Source organism: Nematolebias whitei, chromosome 5, assembly GCF_014905685.2.
Source record: "Nematolebias whitei isolate Nwh7 chromosome 5, NemWhi1, whole genome shotgun sequence".
In the NCBI taxonomy this organism is placed as follows: domain Eukaryota; kingdom Metazoa; phylum Chordata; class Actinopteri; order Cyprinodontiformes; family Rivulidae; genus Nematolebias; species Nematolebias whitei.
In genome coordinates, this window is record NC_056502.1 from 19,143,285 (window position 1) to 19,162,280 (window position 18,996).

At 38.2% G+C, this 18,996-nt stretch overlaps 1 protein-coding gene across 1 annotated transcript in view; it reads right to left on the minus strand.

The window, feature by feature from the left end:
* Nucleotides 1–16,228: 16,228 nt before the first annotated feature.
* sec61b (SEC61 translocon subunit beta) overlaps nucleotides 16,229–18,996 on the minus strand; it is a 5,328-nt gene continuing 2,560 nt past the window's right edge. The window contains exons 3-4 of the mRNA XM_037676322.1: nucleotides 17,496–17,600; nucleotides 16,229–16,750 (exon numbers count right to left, since the gene is read on the minus strand). Of these exons, the coding sequence (XP_037532250.1) occupies nucleotides 16,663–16,750; nucleotides 17,496–17,600 (193 nt within the window). The 3' untranslated portion in view covers nucleotides 16,229–16,662. The remainder of the gene's footprint in view (nucleotides 16,751–17,495; nucleotides 17,601–18,996) is intronic.

Consider the following 18,996-nt stretch of genomic DNA (forward strand, 5'->3'; position numbering starts at 1 on the left):
TGTGTGTGTGTGTGTGTGTGTGTGTGTGTGTGTGTGTGTGTGTGTATGTATGTATGTATGCATGTATGTATGCATGTATGTATGTATAGGAAGATACATTAAATACATTTTGTACACATTTTTCAGCTGAACCAGGATAAAGCTATTTCCACAGGCTACATATTTTATGTTGAAAAGTATATTTCAGTTTAAAGTGAAGCTGGTTTAGTTAAGTCAGCCATTGCATTTCATTTAAATGTTCAGACACTTTTAATTAAGCGAAAATAAACGTATGGATTCGAGCAAATATCGCAAACAGTTCAACCCAATAACTAAATTTAATCAACGTGACTGAAACAAATAAAACTTACACCAAATAACGTTTTAATTTATTATTCAGACAACAAAGAGGTTCATTTATCAAATACAAATCAACACTGAAGTTTCTATATTATGTTTTTTAAACCATAGAACAAAATAACATTATAGAATAAATTATGTTTCTTTTAGTCAACTTGGAATTTGCAGGCTGTTCTTTCACTCATCTTTTTAAACAATTTGTCTGATGACATAGATTTTAATATAAAAATCACTAGACTGGATTATGAATCAAATGCTAAAAACTATAGCTTCACAAAAAATAGAAAATGTAGAGATCTTTATGAGTCTCAAATAAAAATCTACAAATCTATGGATTGTTTTACTTCATACATTTGGCAGGCAATGCTTTTGAGCTCTATTAAAATAAGAATTTGACTTTCATGTTGTGGGTAACTGAAGTAATAGATCTGAACTTCGTACCTGCCAAAGCAGTGAAGAAAGAGGTGGAAAAAAAAGAGAGTGTTGGTAAAACAGAGAGGAAGAATCCTTTTTTCCCCCTGTCATTGCAAATCCCAACAAACACACCTCACCCTGAAGCGAGCTGACAATTATGACTGCAGGACTGAGCTATCTACTGCGTTGGACGTGTCTGTGCTCATAGGTTTGCAGGCCCTGAAGTTTTTTAATTTTTGTATTAACAACTTGGGCATCTTGAGTGAACTCCCTGCTGAGAGAAACAGCAGGTAGACATGTGAGAAAATGATCTGATAATGACATATTAGCTGCGTGTTGCATGGCATCTGCTTATTGGAGGGTGGGGGATGGGTATAAGTCCAATATGCAAATTTTCACACATAAACCCAGAGAAAGTAACTGTTAACTTATAAGTGAGGGCAGTGTTTTAAGTCTGCTGCTGTCACAGCAAGATGAGTTTCATGTTTAGAGGCTTGATAACATTATTTGTGAGAGGCTTGTGAATAAAATTACAGTTCTTGAGAGCTTATAGCAACATTATTCACACTGATGTTGGTTAATCTGACCACATGCCTGTGGCAAAATGAGAGGAACACTTGTGTAAAGATGCAAGCACAGCAACGATAACATCATGAGATATGTCAACAAAGAAAACTTTCACAGCCACTGTTCAGAGCAAACTGATTTGGTCTGGATTGCATAATTCATCCAAAGACCTTCCACAATGACATGCACATATGACACGTTCAGTTACCTGGACTGACATGAAGGTATAAAGATAACCTCAATTGAGCCCAAACCACAGACACCCAATTGAGCATCAGCTGTAGCGCATTATGAAGACAAACATCAGACTTTAACTAATGTTTAAACGTGTCCTCACAAAAATACACTTTCTTGAGACACAATGGTGTGATGGTTTGTACTTTGTACGTTCTTATATGTTACTGAAATGTCAAATATTTTAGCTACTCCCCGCTAAGCGTCGTAATCCTCTCCCACTTCACTCATCACTAACGTTAGCACATCGTATCATTTTTTTATTCTGTTTAAGCATAGCTTACCATGCTAACCAAACTTTATTGTTTTGCTGCATCTGACAAACCATCCATTAACTCATGATGTTACTTGTCACTGCAATGATGCAGAATCAGCAGCATCTGAATCCCAGATTATTTTCTTTAGACATTTCACTGGAACGCGGAAGTTGAAGCGAGAACGGGACCAGCTTCAGTGTTGGTTCCTGTTCAAGTCTGAAGTCCCGCTCTCTCCGTGTAAACTTACAGGACATTACCGTTGGTAAATAATAAAATGAGATGTCTCAGATATTTTTTTCAAATGTTGAACCTTGTTGAATCACGTAGTTCTTACCTTGCTGCTGTATGTTCATATATTAAGCTTTCTAACACAGTTCACTGTCATTATTTATTTCATGATTAAAAGAAAGTCCATGCAACACCATGCTTGTGTGCTCGTTGGTTTCACACTGTTCATAAAACATTTTTAAAGTTGACCATAAGTTTAAAGTCACATGCATTCCAAGCTACCAAAATTGGATCATTACCAAGGTAACATAACATTTTTTATAAGCACTATTGAAAATATATTTTATTTTATACCACATGACTTTGAAAGCACTTTATTAGCACCAGCAGCCATTTTGCACAACTTTTGGTATTGCCTTTGTTTGAGACAGCCACTGTCAAAATGCTCAGTGAACCATTTCACAGTTCAAACTGAGAACTTAACAGCTCTGCAGTAACAAAGAGGTTCATTGTGACAACCTTCATGTTTTTATGTGTTAAACAGAAAATTATAAATGACCAAGCTGCAGCTTACAAGCCTGTTGTTGTGTATCAAAGACCATATCACACCCAAACCGAGCATCTTTAAAATGAACGCAAGCGTCACATGTGCATTTTATTATAGTTTGACTTTCCTACTACAAATTTTCATTCATTCATTCAACCTTTATTTATACAGGTTAGTCTCATTGAGTCACGAGGACTCATTTACAAGAGAGATCTTGTTAAGACAGACAACATATAAAGTACAATAAAATGCAATTACAATAAAAGTATTGTTAAAAAAAGCAGTAAATCAAGGTGCCATATAAAGCAAGGTAAAATACTAAAAACAAGAAAGTATTTGCTTTGATGTTTTTATTGACATTATCAAATGTTTATAATCCCCTAAAGAAATGAAGGTGGGCAGCTTCAGTTCTTGGCTGACTGTGATTGCCAAATGTTGGCACAGATGCACAACAATACTTGACACCAGAGCTTTTCAACTGGCGTCCCGGGGGCCAAATCAGGCCCACAGGTAAACTCAATTCGGCCCACTAATGAGTTTATTTTGAAATAAAACTAGATTTTAAACCATAAAACAAACTTATTTAGTGACAATAACTGCTGGATGTCCGGCCCCTGAGCTCTTGGCTTTCAGTAACTGTGGCCCCCTGAGCAATTTAGTTAATAACCCTGCTTTACACAATAAACACACTAAAGAAAAGCACTGTTTAGGCTCCAACTATGAAGGAAATGTAAAAATATAAAAACAGATTTACAGATAGTTCAACATTGTCTAAGAATATCCTTCTTTAAGTGCCTGGTGATATGTACTGTGCTGACCCCCTGATTCTCTTTAGCTGCAGAGGGAGTGGAAAATTCACCTAAAAATACACTGCACATAAACACACATACATATACACACAAAAGTCAACAGGTCTTTTAATATTAGAAAGCACAAGGCTGACACTTGAGACGCTCCACTTGGTTCACCCTTCCTAAATTAGTCCAGCAGCCACAGTATCCTCAGTGGTCCCAGTTTGAGCTGCAGAGTGGGAGGCGGGGCCAGTAGGGGTTTCTGGGGGACACATGCTTATGACATCACAGTCCAGCTGGCAAAGTTTTCATGCGTGTGACAGTCACGCGGGGCATCACCAGGCCCTGACGTAGCCTGACCGGTGACAGGAAGGGATGTGTGTGAAAAGGTCGGAAAGACCAAATGCCCTCCATGTTGGGATTCACCTTATCGTAACCCCTCCTCACCCCCATCAGCCCATTCACAAATTAAAAACACACATCTAAAATCAGTCAGTCAGGTTTGAAATTTACAAAAAGTATCTGTAAAATCCTCCGCAGGTAGGAGATATATGGATTTGTTCGTTTTGTATTTTTATTCTGATTCTTCGCTCTTTTATCTTCTCATCACTGAGATGTGTGTTTCTTCTTCTGCTCTTTCAAGGTTTTATTGAGCTCCTGTCTGTGTGTTGAGCTGAGCCTCCACATTGTTCCATCCTGCTAAATTCTTTTCATGTATCACAGCAAACCCGTTCAGCTTCTGCTCCTTTTGTCCCACCATCGAGCCTCTCCACTTGTTTCCATCTTCCTGTAGTTATTCATAACTCTCTGCAGTGACTCTTGCTGTGGCAGTTCTCTTTGTTTTACACCGTGTTTCTGCTCTAACCCCCTTTTCTGTGTTTTTGTCTTTTTTCCTATGCGCTTTTAACTTCAACTGTCGATGCTGTATCACTCAGAATCTCAGTTTCCTTTTGTATTTGTTTCTATTTTTAGACAGTGATTTCTTATTTTATGACCTTTTTCAAGTTTCTTTTGCACAGCCCATGCATTCATGATATTTTATATATACTGGTACAGTTTAACTGGATATGCATTATATTGTCATTTTTTAATTTGAAGTTTTCATTATCAGTGTACCGGTAATTCAGACTTTTTTCCTTTCTTTTTTAGAGCTTCTTCTATAAAATAAATTGAAACTTTAAGATTTAGGCAATTTTGAAATGGCCTATTGTTTACCCAGGGGTGGCTTCAGGCTTGTGACTGTCTGAGACACAAGGAATACATTGATATAAAAATTTACAACACTCATCATGTCCAGCTGTGTGAACATGGTGGAACATATAATATATAATATATAATAAACACACAAAACATGACCTTAGGAAATACATTTTGAAACCCATACAATGTTAAAAGATGTGAAGGATAAACTTTGCAACAGGACTCATGCTACAGCAATAATTACTGGTCAAGTGTAGCAGGAAATGATTTTAGTGATAGACATTTTGAGGTATGTCAGTTTATACATATATATGTATGTGTGTGTGTGTGTATATATATATATATATATATATTTATATATATATATATACACACTATATATAGTACCGTACTTGCCGCTGTACACGTCACACCACTGTATAAGTCGCATCAGTCCAAATATGTCTAATAAAGTAGAAAAAAACATACATAAGTTGCTTTCCCGTATTAAGTTGCATCTGTTATGTGTCACCGCTGATCACCCGGAAATGTGGGCTGGAGTTGTGCCAAAAATCGATTGGCTGCCAGATGGCGGCCGCGGGAGCGTGTACGGGAGGACTTTAACAAGAATTTAACAATATTAACACTTAAAAACAATTATTTGTTTGCTCAAAATTATAGCAAACGTGTGTCTCAGGTTAACCTTTCCTTAATAAATGCACTTTAACATTCAAATCAGCTGCATTTCACCTGGGCGGTGCGGCGAAATGTAGCTGATTTGATGTTTGCTCCAGGAGTTCGGGATCGAGACGAAGGTGGGTTGGTATGGCAAGCCAAGTGTCTCATTAATAGCCATATTAGTTTGACGGCCCTCTAGTGACTGAAAATGGTAGTGTTCAATATTTTCCATGTCAGAATGAATGAAATCGTCAGATCTCAGCCAAAAATTGGGTTATAAATGTGGGGGGGATACGTATATTAGTCGCTGCAGTCGCAGGACTTGCAAATTTATGCAAAAAGGTGACTTATACTACAAAAATTACAGTATAATATATATTGTATATATGTGTGTGGGTAATGGAACAATTGAATATCTTGAAAAGGCATTTGTTTTATAATACTTAATTATGATGTTGGATTTAATTCCAAACAATCATGGAAAACAAGTTAATGATTTCAATTATTTTACTAAAAGTATTGATCAGTTAAATCTGTGTGCACAAATTTGCAGACTGTATAATCTACAAAATAAATTCAACAAATAGTATTTTCTGTGCAAATAATTTCTTGAGACGTACTCTGTTAAATACTGAATCTCAAGTAAAGAAAGTAGCATTCCTTAAAGGAATGCATGCCATCTGCAGCCTCGCACAAAGTTCTGTGATTGGTGATTGGTGCGCACTCAGAGTATGTGTTGAGGATGACTCTCAACAACTACCATACACAAAATTTAGGTAATATATGTAAAATGGACTGAGTTATTTGAACTCAACACTTTCTGAGACTTTAATTAAAATCTATCCAGGTCTTCAAGAAATGTTTTGCTAACAGACAGACAAATGAACACAGAAACAATTGTCCACCTATATGATAGTTGACAATTTTAATCAAATGTGAAATAAGGATAAAATAATGTTACTATTCCCCCTACCTCATACATGTGATGCACCTAATGTCACTCTGAGGATCAGATGAGGTTTAAGTTGTTGACTGGTGCAGACTCACTCCTGACTCTGTTTATTTCTGTCTGACAGACAGAGACCACATCATTCAGGTCTGGCAGCGTCCAGCAGGCACAAACTGTACACGCATTGACAGATTCTCACTTGGCTCTGCCCCTCCTGAGCCACCTTCACGTCATATGACAGCAACCATGTGGCCTGGATGTCTGAACATGGAGTCGGATTATTTTACAGGGAGCAGGTTGTCGCTTCTCAGCGGATCACAGCGTGCTGCTCCTGAGCGCTGGCCATTCACAGAGCGTGCTGCTGGGAGAACGATTGCTGATCACATGATCACATCAACTGGACATGTGTTTATGTAAACACTGGATGCTTTGGAAGCATGATCAGAATTATTCTGCCATTTTAAAGTGTTTTTGATGGAAGCAGTAGTTACAAAACGAGGACGGTTTCTACAGTACAGTTACATTACAATCAAATCTTTATGGCACAAATAAGCTATACATGTCCTAAAAAAAGGCAGTTTTTTTTAAAGCAACATTTGTTTTGGGTGTAATATTGTGTACAATATCTATAAAAAAAAAAAAAAGCTAAGTCAGGTCCTCTGGATGGATTCTTCTTGTTGAAACATTTAATTTTTTTTATCCAAAGGACTTATTCAGTGAGGGTAAAAGACGAAATGTTTCAACAAGAAGAATCCGTCCAGAGAACCTGACTTAACTAATTTAGATTTTTCTACCTGGATTGTTGAGCGTTCATCAGGATTGTTTAAAATAAAACTTAGAATACCCACATATTAAAATGGAAAGCTTTCACAAGTTAGTTCTGACCAGCTAATGGCTCATTGGAGAGGAGCCAAAGCCAAAGCTGATTTCTGCCACATCCAAACAGCTTTAATGTCAACACTTGCTAACAGTTCATGTAAAATATATTTTAACATCTTAAACCAACATTTTCATTGGATAGGTAATTTGGCACGCTCATTAAATTGGTTAAAATGCTTTTTTTTAATGTTTTGAACATATTCCAGCTTGCAGCCTTCTTTAGACAGTTAAACTTTATTTGTAATGGACTGCAGACCAACCCAGTTTTGAGGTGTGTATTGTTAAAGTCATGGTAAATATGTTTATAACCTAGTTGTTTATAACCTAGTTGTTTATAACCTAGTGTTCAAATGAACCGCTTTGTAAATTTTGTTAAGTTGTTTTAGAACAGATGTAATCCATGTTGGTCTTTCCTTGCTATAGCCATTAGCTTGATTGTCCACTCTGAATTAATACGTTTTACCTCAGAGATTTTTCGCCTGTCTTTGGGAATGACGCCACGCCCAATTTAACTGTGTTCTAGTTGCAAGTCATTAAACCAGTAGGATTTATAGATTGTTCTGCTGAGGCCCAGCTAGCTCTCATTAGCAGTTCCAGACAAAAATATGTTTCTTTCTATTTTTATGCCTTTAAACATCGTGGCAACAGGTTGACCAATGAAGGTTGTGCAGTACTATGTGCTCAAATGATTAAATGAATGCAAACCATTAGAATGTAAATAAACACTCAATTACAGAAGATTTTTGTGTTTGGCAGCCATTTTTGATTTTGAGGTTGATGAGAAACATCAGGCTCAAAATCAAAATTTCAACTTCAGCTTGTTTTCAGTCTTTTTTTTTTTTACTTAAAACTCAGAAATTGCAATTTTCAAGTACAAATGGATCTTAGATTTTTTAAACTGATGTTATTCTGATAACTATCTACCAATAAAAAAGAACTGACTGCAGATAATCTCATCACAGAACACCATTCTTTAAAGTCATACTGTACTCTCTTTTAAAGCCTTAAAGCTTAATTTGTTCCCAGTGTGAGTGCTAGTCTCCCAAATAAACTTCTTCAACATTTTAGAGTCCAGTCAGACAGTTCATTTTACTTCTGAGTACATTTTTGCCTAAAATTTCTTCAGATCTTTCTTTTTATTTATACAAAATTGTGATCATATTAAAAATCAGCCCTTTTGTATTAAAACATCTTCCTATTTAATGTGCATAATTGTAATTAAAGTGTTTTCAAATGCTTTAATTTTTGCCTTTTTTCACAAAAAGTATGAGTCCCAGGTCTTGAAACATTTGTCTCCCATCTGTTCATTTGACCTAATGCTTAAAGTTTGACTTATCGTGTTATACCTCAGCCGGCTGACAGGTCTGTGCACAGTGCAAATCCTGTTGTTCCCATCGTTCCCTCTCCCAGGATTCAGTTTTTGAGCATCCCTTGGGCCTCACTTGGTCAGTGAACACAGATCAATTCCACCCACATGTCCTGCCATTCCATGCTTTACCAACCAGGTGATCTGTTAAGAAAATACGCTCACATACTTGATAGAACTTCATGCAGCAGTGGACATTCACACTCCTCTGCACAGAGAGCGCTCAGCTCTGCCTTTGAAGGAGATGTTCACCATCGCTGCTGCACCTGATGTCCTGAAGCTGTGTCCATCTGTAGGACAACACGTACACCTGCAGGTTAATGATGACTGTGACACAGCCGCATGGGAGACCGGAGCAGTTTTATTTCACCCAACATGTGTCAGAAGAACATGTGAACGCTTTGCAGAGCATGTTAACCTCTACCCCTTGTAAATATGTGGTTTCCTTACAGGATATGGGTTTCTGGTGAAAATGACAAAAAGAGGAAGTGCTCTGAAGAAAGTGTCTTCTCTTGACTCCTTCTTTCCACAAGACAAACTTCACCTTACATGTGCATACGCGCATACTGTATGTGGAGGACTCAGACACAAGTTGGTTACTGAGCTCTGCTGGTGCAGCTTTGACGCAGTGGAACTGGAGAATCTTATCTGCACTGATAGCTTTCTTATAAATCATAGTTTTAACAAAATACCATTAGGTACTCTTTAAGATCTTTTTGAACATTCAGTGCATCTAAAATTACTGTAGGTCTCAGAAATTAATATTGTTTTCTACTGTTGTGTTAGATGAGAAAAGTAAAAATAAAAAAGTGTGTGTTTCTAAGTTTAATTTGTGGTTTTTCTCCAGACAAAAAAAATTGTTTTACTTTAAGCGATATTTCTTTATCTTTCAAAGTGGGATTATGTGGAAAAAACAATATCTTACCTGTTGTGGATAGCGTTTTAAAAGAGCTAAATTTGAAGTAATAGTTTAATTTTGACCAGACTGATGAGCTAACAACTGGTCTGGTTACAGCCACGACTAAAATGGATTGCTGTCATGCGAAAACAACATGACTCTCCTAATGTATGGAAATGTTTTTAATAAACTTTTTTCATTTACATCTTCTCATTGCACGATTCTTTTGACTGAAATGCTGATATGTTTCTGCCAGAAGTAGGTCAGGCTGCACCACAGGTGCTACGGCTAGCTGCTGCTGTTATTTGTGCTTGCAAGAAAAACATTTCTGCGTACAGTGTGATGTGAAACTGACAATGATGTAAAAGTAAAATAAATAATTTGGATGAACTAGTAAGGCTTTTTTGAGATGGAAGCTGTTTTAAAATAGCAACAATCCACTTTAGTCTTGACCTCACTTGGACTATCCCTTAGCTCTTCAATCCAGTTAAAATTAAACTGGATTTATACAAACTGGGGTCATTCAAAAGCTTCTGACAACAAGTAAGGTTAAGACCTGACTGAAAAATGTTGGATTGTATACCTGGATTATTGAGCATGGACTTTGTTGTTTTCAACCAGTTTGACAAGACTGTCAACAAGGAAGAGGGTCGGCAATGGAGGAGGGGGCGTACCAAAGAGACCATCTTATCACAAGCAGAACTGGTTTGTTCCACTTTGGAGTAAGCTGTTGGGGGAAGAATCAGTTTTGTTGTGTGTTTCGTTGACTGATGAAGCCTTCTGGATCGAAGGTGAAACATTTCAGCACAAAAAAGAAACTGTCCAGATGACCTGACTGAAAAATGTTGTAAGTAAGGTTATGGTTTCTTGTTAACAGAATCCTAGTGTAAAGGGCTCTTGTATCCCATAAGAAAGAGCAAATGTTCGAACTTTGTCTAATGTTTGCTTTGCTGTGGACGGTGATTTTGTGTTTGCAAGCTGTATCAATCTAAAATGGTGAAGTTGTGATTTATTTTTTTGTTGAAAACTATTAAATTCCCAGTTTTCATCATAAGCATCCTTTATTACATAAATTATTCCTTCTGACCTTTTATTTCCCACGTTTTTTCTTAATACTGCAAATTGTTAGTATTCTTTTCTCTCATAGGAAACCATATTATCTTCATGTCATCCCTGATAGTTTTTAGTTCACTGTTGGAAAAGAAAATTAAAGACGTGTGAGAATCCATTTGAAAGGCCTGCATTACATTAAATACATTTGTGTAAGATAAAACGCTGCATTCACCCTACAGTAATATGGACACAAGAGCAATTTGATTGGCCAGTGGCTACAAATAGAGGCCCAAGAAAAAGCATTACTGTGCATCTAATAAGGAATAAAATGCACTTTGTTGAAACGAAACAATAAAACTAAACGGGGATCATTTTATCGCTTACGTCAGAAGGTTTTTAATACATTACTGAACTGTCTATTCCAAAAATAAAGTGCACAGTAGTTGCAGCTCCACTATACAGGGCTGTTTAGTGAAACAGTGAGTTGACGTGCATGGACGGTGTCAGGAGGAGTTTAGAACTACAGGCTGCAGCAGCAGAGAAGGCCGCAGAGCTCCACATGCTGCCTGGGCTTGTTCGGCTCCTGAACACCGGGACCGCTCTGCCGCGCGCGGCTCCTTCATATTTAATAGTTTTGTTGAATTATTCTGGCTCGCTGCCGTGTTGTGCCACGGTGAATTGGGCCGGGGAGTTTGTCAGTGTGTGTCTGTGTGTACAGGACAGGGACGACGGGGAGAGGGACGCCACGACCGCTGGAGGCCTGTTGGAAAGTAGAGCCATAGCAACAGGGATGAATTAATGAACAGGACGTGAACGCTACGTTTAACACAAGTGCTCACACACACACACACACACACACGAGGAGAACATGCCAGCTGGTAGGTTTCATATTCAATGATAACCTGGTGATGCAGCTGTAAATCTCTAAAACATCCAGAGCGGTTCACAGCAGCGCCCACATTTCCCAGTAAAATGAAACGAAAGGAAATTACCTGAAGGAGCTAAAAAGTTTAAATCAACATGCCTTGATTAAATTAAATGTTAGATTATTTCATCAGGGCTTTTATATTAAAATCACTTCACTATCAAAGAGACTGATTGACTGGATGATGTTGATCTATTGCAAAACCTTTTTACATCGTGAAGCTTCAAATGATTTAAAAATAGAGCTGAACAAACATGTGTTCATATCTGTGAGTGATGAGCTTTATGCTGTGGTGAACATCTGCTGAGTCAGCACTGTTCAGACAGTAGTCTGCAGCGCCCCCCGCAGGAAAGACAAAAGAAATAAAGTTGTTTTTTTTTTTTTTTTATAGGCGATAATAAAACAAATACTTTAAATGTTATTATATATTTTATCCACAAGCTGGAGGTTGAGTCTAACAAGAATCTGTATGAGAATAAAAAGAATACACATTCCACCAGATCTTAGGTCAACAAGAAATAAGAGAAAGCCCAAAGCTGCTGTGGAATGAAAACAAAATCTGACTTTGCAAACTCCATGTTTAAATAAATAATAATAAAACATCAGCTTACTAACATTTTCTGTTGAATATATGCTCAGTTTCATGTTCTGGCAAACAAAAGCCATAATAACAGCTGCTATAGTATACGACGCCAAACGTTTCTAATGGGGCAGCACAGTGGCTCAGTTGAGCTGTTGCCTCTCAGCGAGGAGGTCGCCAGCTCAAATCCCAGCTGGGGCCCCTTTGGGTTGAGTTCACATGTTCTCTCCGTGCATGTGTGGGTTTTCTCCAGGTGCTCCGGTTTCCTCCCACAGACCAAAAACATGCATGTTAAGCTGATTGGTAACTCTAAATTGTCCCTAGATGTGAGCGAGAGAGTGAATGGTTGTTTGTAGGGATGCACAATATTGATTTTTGGCCGATATGCCGATATTTTAAAACTTATGTGGCTGATCACCGATACAAATACCAATATTTTTAGATATACCTCTGCTGTGGACTTAAAATACATTATTCTGCATGGTCTTTGTCAATTTAGCCTGCTACCAAATGCAGATGCCAAAAAGGGACTTAAAATGATGAAACACTTCAACTTGCATGAATTATAGTTAATGTCAAATTTATTCATGATATTTACTCTCTATAAGACAATGACAACACTCGAACAGTGCAAATTTGTAAATTTTCACAAATATAAACTCAGCGGCGCACATTACCATACCATACCATTTTATTTATAAAGCACTTAAAACAGCGACAAGGCCAACCAAAGTGCTGTACAGACAAAAACAACAGGTAACACACAAAGCAATATACAAAATGAAGTAAATCAGAATATAGACATAAAAATGATGCAGATAATAAATAAGACGACTAACCAGTGTGGAGCATACAGGATCAAAACACAGATCATCTGGTGTTGAAAGCTACTCAATAGTAGTGGGTTTTTAAACGGGACTTGAAAACCGAGAGGGAGGGGGCCTGTCTGACAAGCAGAGGTAACTCGTTCCAAAGTCTTGGTCCTGCTACAGAGAAGGCCCTGTCACCTCTGTGCTTCAGACGAGTTCCTGGAATTGTGAGGAACAACTGGTCCGCTGACCACAGGGAGCATGGTGGGACATACGGTTGTAGCAGATCAGAGAGATGGGGTGGGGGGGGCGAAACTGTTCAGTGATTTGTAGACATACATGAGTATTTTGAACTGGATTCGAAAGTGAACCGATAACCAGTACAGTGAGGCCAAAACTGGTGTAATGTGCTCTCTTTTGCCTGTACTGGTTAAAAATCGGGCTGCTGCATTCTGGACCAGTTGTAGTCGTGCAATGGAGGTCTGACTGATACCAAACAGGAGCGAATTGCAGTAATCAAGCCTAGATGTAATGAATGCATGTATTAATGTCTCCAAAGTTATTTTTGGACAATATGGGCTTCAGTTTAGACAGCCGCCTCAGTTGGAAGAAACATGATTTAAATTTCAGGAAAGGGTCCATTATCACTCCCAGATTAGTGACTCTTTGTTTTTCTGTCAGGGTTAGAGCGGAGAGGTTGATGCAGTGGTTTGTGATCGTGTCGTTGGGAGGGAACAACATGACTTCAGACTTCTTTTCATTGAAACTTAAGAAATTTAAAGCCATCCAGTCCATGATGTCAGCCAGGCAGTCGAGCAGAGGTTGAATAGAGCATGTGCCATTGTGTCTTAGGGGGAAGTAAATTTGACAGTCATCGGCATAGAAGTGGAAGGGCATGTTGCGTTTCCGGAAAACAGCACCAAGCGGCAGCAGGTATAAAGAGAATAGGAGGGGACCCAGGATGGACCCCTGCGGAACCCCCCATTTAAGCTCTGCCGCTGCAGAACTAAAATCCTTGATGGAGACACAAAAGGATCTGTCAGCGAGGTAAGATCTGAACCAATTGAGGGCTGACCCTGTGATGCCCACACACTGCGCCAACCTAGCAATGAGGATCTCATGGTCGATGGTGTCAAAGGCGGCTGTGAGGTCCAACAGGACAAGCAGCACAGAATCACCGGTATCAGTGGTTAAGAAAATGTCATTAAAGACCTTCAGCAGGGCAGTTTCAGTGCTAAGGAGAGGTTTAAAGTCAGATTGGAATAGCTCTAAGATGGCGTGACGTTATGACATGTGCTGAAACTGCGTCTTTTGTATCGGTGAGTTATTTTGATGGAAGGGCCAATGTCCAATATTTAACTTTATTGCTAATATCGGCCGATACCATGCCAATAATATTGTGCATCCGTAGTCGTTTGTCTCGTTTGTCTTTGTGTCTCTGTGATGGACTGGAGACATGTCCAGGTGTCCCCCTCCTCCCACACAGCGACAGTTGGATATGGGCACCAGTGACCCCCTCCGACTGACTGGAAAAGCAGGTAAAGATAATGGATGGATGTTTTTATTGTTTGAAGTATAGATTGTTAATCCAGATGGCAGCAGATGTTGGTATCCTTTAACATTAAAGTGCATGCAAGATGCATTTCCTACACATAGAAAAAGTGGAAGAAAACATCTCAATGTTTAAGAAATTTGGTATAATACACACAATTTTATCATTTTGTAACAACTGGCATATTATGTTTTTTACTTTGCGCAAGTGAAACAGGAAGTGATGACAAAGGGGAAGGTTTTAAAAAGTGGAACTCCCTGTTCTTTGTTTTATACAAACTCTGATTTTTGTTCATCACTTTCTGATAGTGACTCAAAATAATCTAAAGAATCAGATTCATTTTCATCCGTTGGTTATTGTAGCAGTTCTCTGCACAAGTGTTCCCGTGTCATCACTTCCTGTTAGCAGCGTAATGGTATTTTTGCAACACATTCATTTCGTTTTTCCAATAATGCCTTCGTTATTTGTTACAAAAAAAAAAATTGACGTCACAGGCACTTTAAATTGATGCTTACTGGTGTCATGCGCACCAGTGTACAACCATCACAGATTCTGTGCGCTGATAGTAAACAGGACAGTCCGTTTCCTTCTTTCAACCCAGATCATGTGATTTGTACCATTTCAAAGTACTTTTGTCTTAGGCCGAGTAAAATGAGCTATTTAAAATAATGATAAAGCATGAATCCAAGTGTTTGTTTTGGAGGTTGTGCTGCTTATAAACCAAACACTCAGGGTTTGTCCTTTTCGACCTGCAGAAGTTTCTCTCTGTTAAAAGAACATGTCTCCATCTTCACTCAGACTTTCAGAGGATATTCTTAGAACATTATCCTGCTACTGACCTCTTGCTTGTAACTTTGTTACGTTGTTAAACTGCTGTAATGTAATTCTAAAACCATTTAAGATTTCCAGTTCCTTTTTTTTGTTTTTAAGCTTGTTCCCAATGTTAAACTCAAAATGATCATAATTAAATTAAATATTTGATAATTGAAACTGTTGAGCAGCTGAAAACCAACAAATGTTGATGCGCGTTCTGTAGTTTGCACATCAAAAATGAGTAAACCTCCCCCGTCCCCCATGACTTGTACGATGGTTTGCTTTTTAATGCTCCTCTGACACTCTGCAGACCTTGTGTTGGCATTTTCTCAAACAATGGTCGACTCAAAAATTAAACACGAGAATATATTTTGTGGCAATTTTTTTAAATGCTACACAGCATTGCACAAGTTCAAAGCATCTGGAGAAGTTATGGCCAGAGTAAAAACTACACAAGGTGTATATATCTGTACTGGGGCTCGTGATTTATGCAGATTTAGACCCACCACTGATCGGAGTGCGCAAAAATCCCTAAATCCATTCCACTGATCATGGATGGGCTTCATGACTCGTATTTGCTCAGTTGCCTAGAAAAGGAGGCATAACACGAAGATCTTATAAATCAGAAGTCATATTGAAACAGCTTTATTTTCTGTCCTTACGAGTACCGGTAGTCATAATACCCTTTTATCGACAAATATGAAACGTTTTCCAATCAGTCATTATATTCTTTATTCTAACCTAGTACTCTGTCGGCAATTATAGATCCTGTCAAAAAAATATTGAGCAAAACTTAACTAGTAACTAAACTTAACTTTCATCCAGTCAAGTTTACCAAAATAAACTTATACACATTTGTCTAGATACGTGAAGTTTTCTGCTGATGTACTCAAGACACTAAAATCAGCAAAATATAAACTTATGTCGACATGTAAAACCACTAAATGAAGTAATTGATCAGGGTTACATAAGTGAAATATGTGGTGGAAAATTTAAAAAACTAGAAAATTTGAGCCTCAACTTTGACAAATTTTACAATTTTTATGTTATAATTTTTCTGTTTAAAACAAATGTTTAAATAAAACGCTATTTAAAAAAGTAGCTTTCAGAATTCTGGTAATGGATACATAAGTTTAAACTTGCAAAACAAGATTGAAGCAAAACAAAAACTTTTTTTTTAAATCTTTTTTTGTTTGTTTTATTGTACAACTTCAGAATTACATTTTGTACAAATGACATTAACCCAACAAAAAAAAAAAATCAGGTTTACTGGGGCCCTGAAAACAAAAATGTCCTTGGACAATGCACCGACCTCGTGTGGCAGCAGAAGCAAACCTGTGTTGCTGCTGCTGGTTTTTGTGAGAGCAACATGATGAATAATAAAGAGGTTTGGAGGCTTCGTCTCGTTCGCTCATATCTGGTGTAAAAACACTCATCGACAGAATGAAGCTGCATAAGTTACTAAAATCTGATATGGATAAAGATCTTGTACTAATAAAAAAGTGTGTGTTGTAGTGACAGAGGAAGAGGGAACTTGTTTGTTTGGTCCAGGTCCAAAAGAGTTAAGAAGCCGAAGAGCAGGGTCAGAGGTCATCAGGTGGGGCTTAGGATCGGGTGTACTTCCCCCAGATGTGAAGCATGAAGACCGAGGCAATAAACAGGAGACTCATCACAAGGACTGGCACCGGACCGCTGTCACAACAATGAGACAATGATTAATACCCAGATTCACACACACACACAATTGTAACCCCAACCAGAGAGAATCAAAGCAGACTAATTTTATTGATGAGATTTAGAAACGAGGAGGGGCTCTCATCTCTGAAGGAGGCTCTAAGAGGGGGTGGAGGTGGGACGGAGGCGCACATTGCTAAGTAGCAGCATTGCCATGCCAACCTCCTCCTTGGCGCCCCCTCCCTCTCCCACCACCCCGTCAGAAAGCAGTAATTGAGTTGACCTTTCAGAGTGGATCCTTTAATGAAGCTTTGAGGCCGGCGTCTAACGCGGGACCAAACACGCACTCGATACACACCACTGTACGGCAAGTTTTCCCTCCGACTGCTGGAGAGGCGCACTCAATAACAACCACAGCACCATTGATCAGCCATGACTGGCTATGGCCTGGAGACAGGATGCCTCCTCTAATATCAGGGGCGAGCAAAGCACAAGTTTGACGAGGAGAGTTTAAGAGCATGCTCTCCTAATGTAATTATGTGTGCATACAGACGCGCCGAAATCAAGCTGATCCACAGCTCCTTTACATCATTTGTTCTGTTAAAAAGTCACGTCTACTCAATTTCCTACCAATAACCATCATCAGAATCGGAAATCTTGAGAATTATTGCCGTTAAGTGAAGTGTTAAAATGTCAAAGGCTAAATTTGTGAGTTTACAGGTACAGCTGCTTTATAATGGCTGTTTTTATAAAGTCTACTCACACTTTGAGGCCTGGCGAGTCTTCAGTGTAGAAGCGCCACATGCCCCCGGTTCCTGCGGATCCTGTGGTCCTGCCTCCGCTGCGTGCACTGCTGCTGGCAGTTTTTCTAAGTACAAAAAGGAAAGGCAACTGAATCAAAAACGTACAGAAAATTCCCAGAATATAAACTTTTTCACTTCGGATGTCAACGCGTTACATTTTTAGGTGAAATTTCTATCTTCACTATTACAAAAACAATCAATCTATAGGCTTGAGACAATCTTGCAATCACTGACATTTAAAAACAATCTTAGGTATAAAAAAAACAGGCAAAGAGATATTCAAAATATAATCTTAGAACTGCTGTAGGTGATGAGGAACCAGACTGATTCATGGCTGCTTCACTCATGTGAACACATTAAATGGAGGTTAATGAGGTAATGAAGAAGATTGTGGTAAAGGGTAATAATGAGAGAGATGCAGCTTGATGATTACACACTGATGAAGTCCAAAACACATTTATCTCCTTAAATCTGTGGGAGGTTCACAAAAAAAAAAAAAAAAAAATACAGACGCTGCTAAAGGAGGGCTAACAGTAATTTTTTTAAACAGTGTGATGACAACAAAAGTCAGCACTGAAACTGTTTAAAGTAATTTTTAGCAGAAAGGAGAATTTTAGATTTGTTGTTGTTTAATGTTTACTTTACTACAGTTGTGCCAAACATTAAAAAATATTTGATCGATAATTATTAAAAAAAAAAAAAAAATTATTTCAGCTTTTTCCTTCATCACAGTGAACTGTCACACAAAGACTTGGTAATTATTTTTATGCCGGATGTCCTTCCTGACACAACCAGACCACTGAGCTACCACAGCCCTCCGTGTGGAGCAGAGAGCTGCTATCTAGAGCGCCCAGGGGAGAAGATGGTGGGGGTTAAAGGGCCTTGCTCAAGGGCCCAGAGTGGAGCAAATGAGGGTGGAGGCAGGTGGGTGATTCACCTTTTCCACCCACATTTTGATGTCGGTACCAGGAGTTGAACCAACGATCTTCCGATCACAGGCCCACCTTCTCCAACCTCTGCGCCACCACACCCCTACATCAATATTTAATAAAAATCTAATATAAAATTAAATTCTGAGTTCCTACACTTAACTAAGCTGAACTAAACTGATCAAATTTGAGATATTTTTATTATTTAAATACAAATATTTCCTGCACATTCACAGTAAAATAAAAGTGCACCTTTAATGCAGGTTTACTTAATATTCACCTAATCACAAGCAAGTCTTCAGCAAAGCTTTGTGTTCTTTCTGTAAAATAAAGTGACCATTTAAAAGTAAAAAAATAAATAAAATAATCCATGACAGGTTGAAGAAAATATATTTTGGTGATACAAGTTTTGCATTTATGGAAAATCTTTCTAAAGTTTTCAGTGTTTTAAGCAGTTCTCACTAGCGAATGGCTGCCACTGAGAGTTGACTTAATAAAAAAGTACTTGACCTGATGTCCGTTTTTTTTTTTT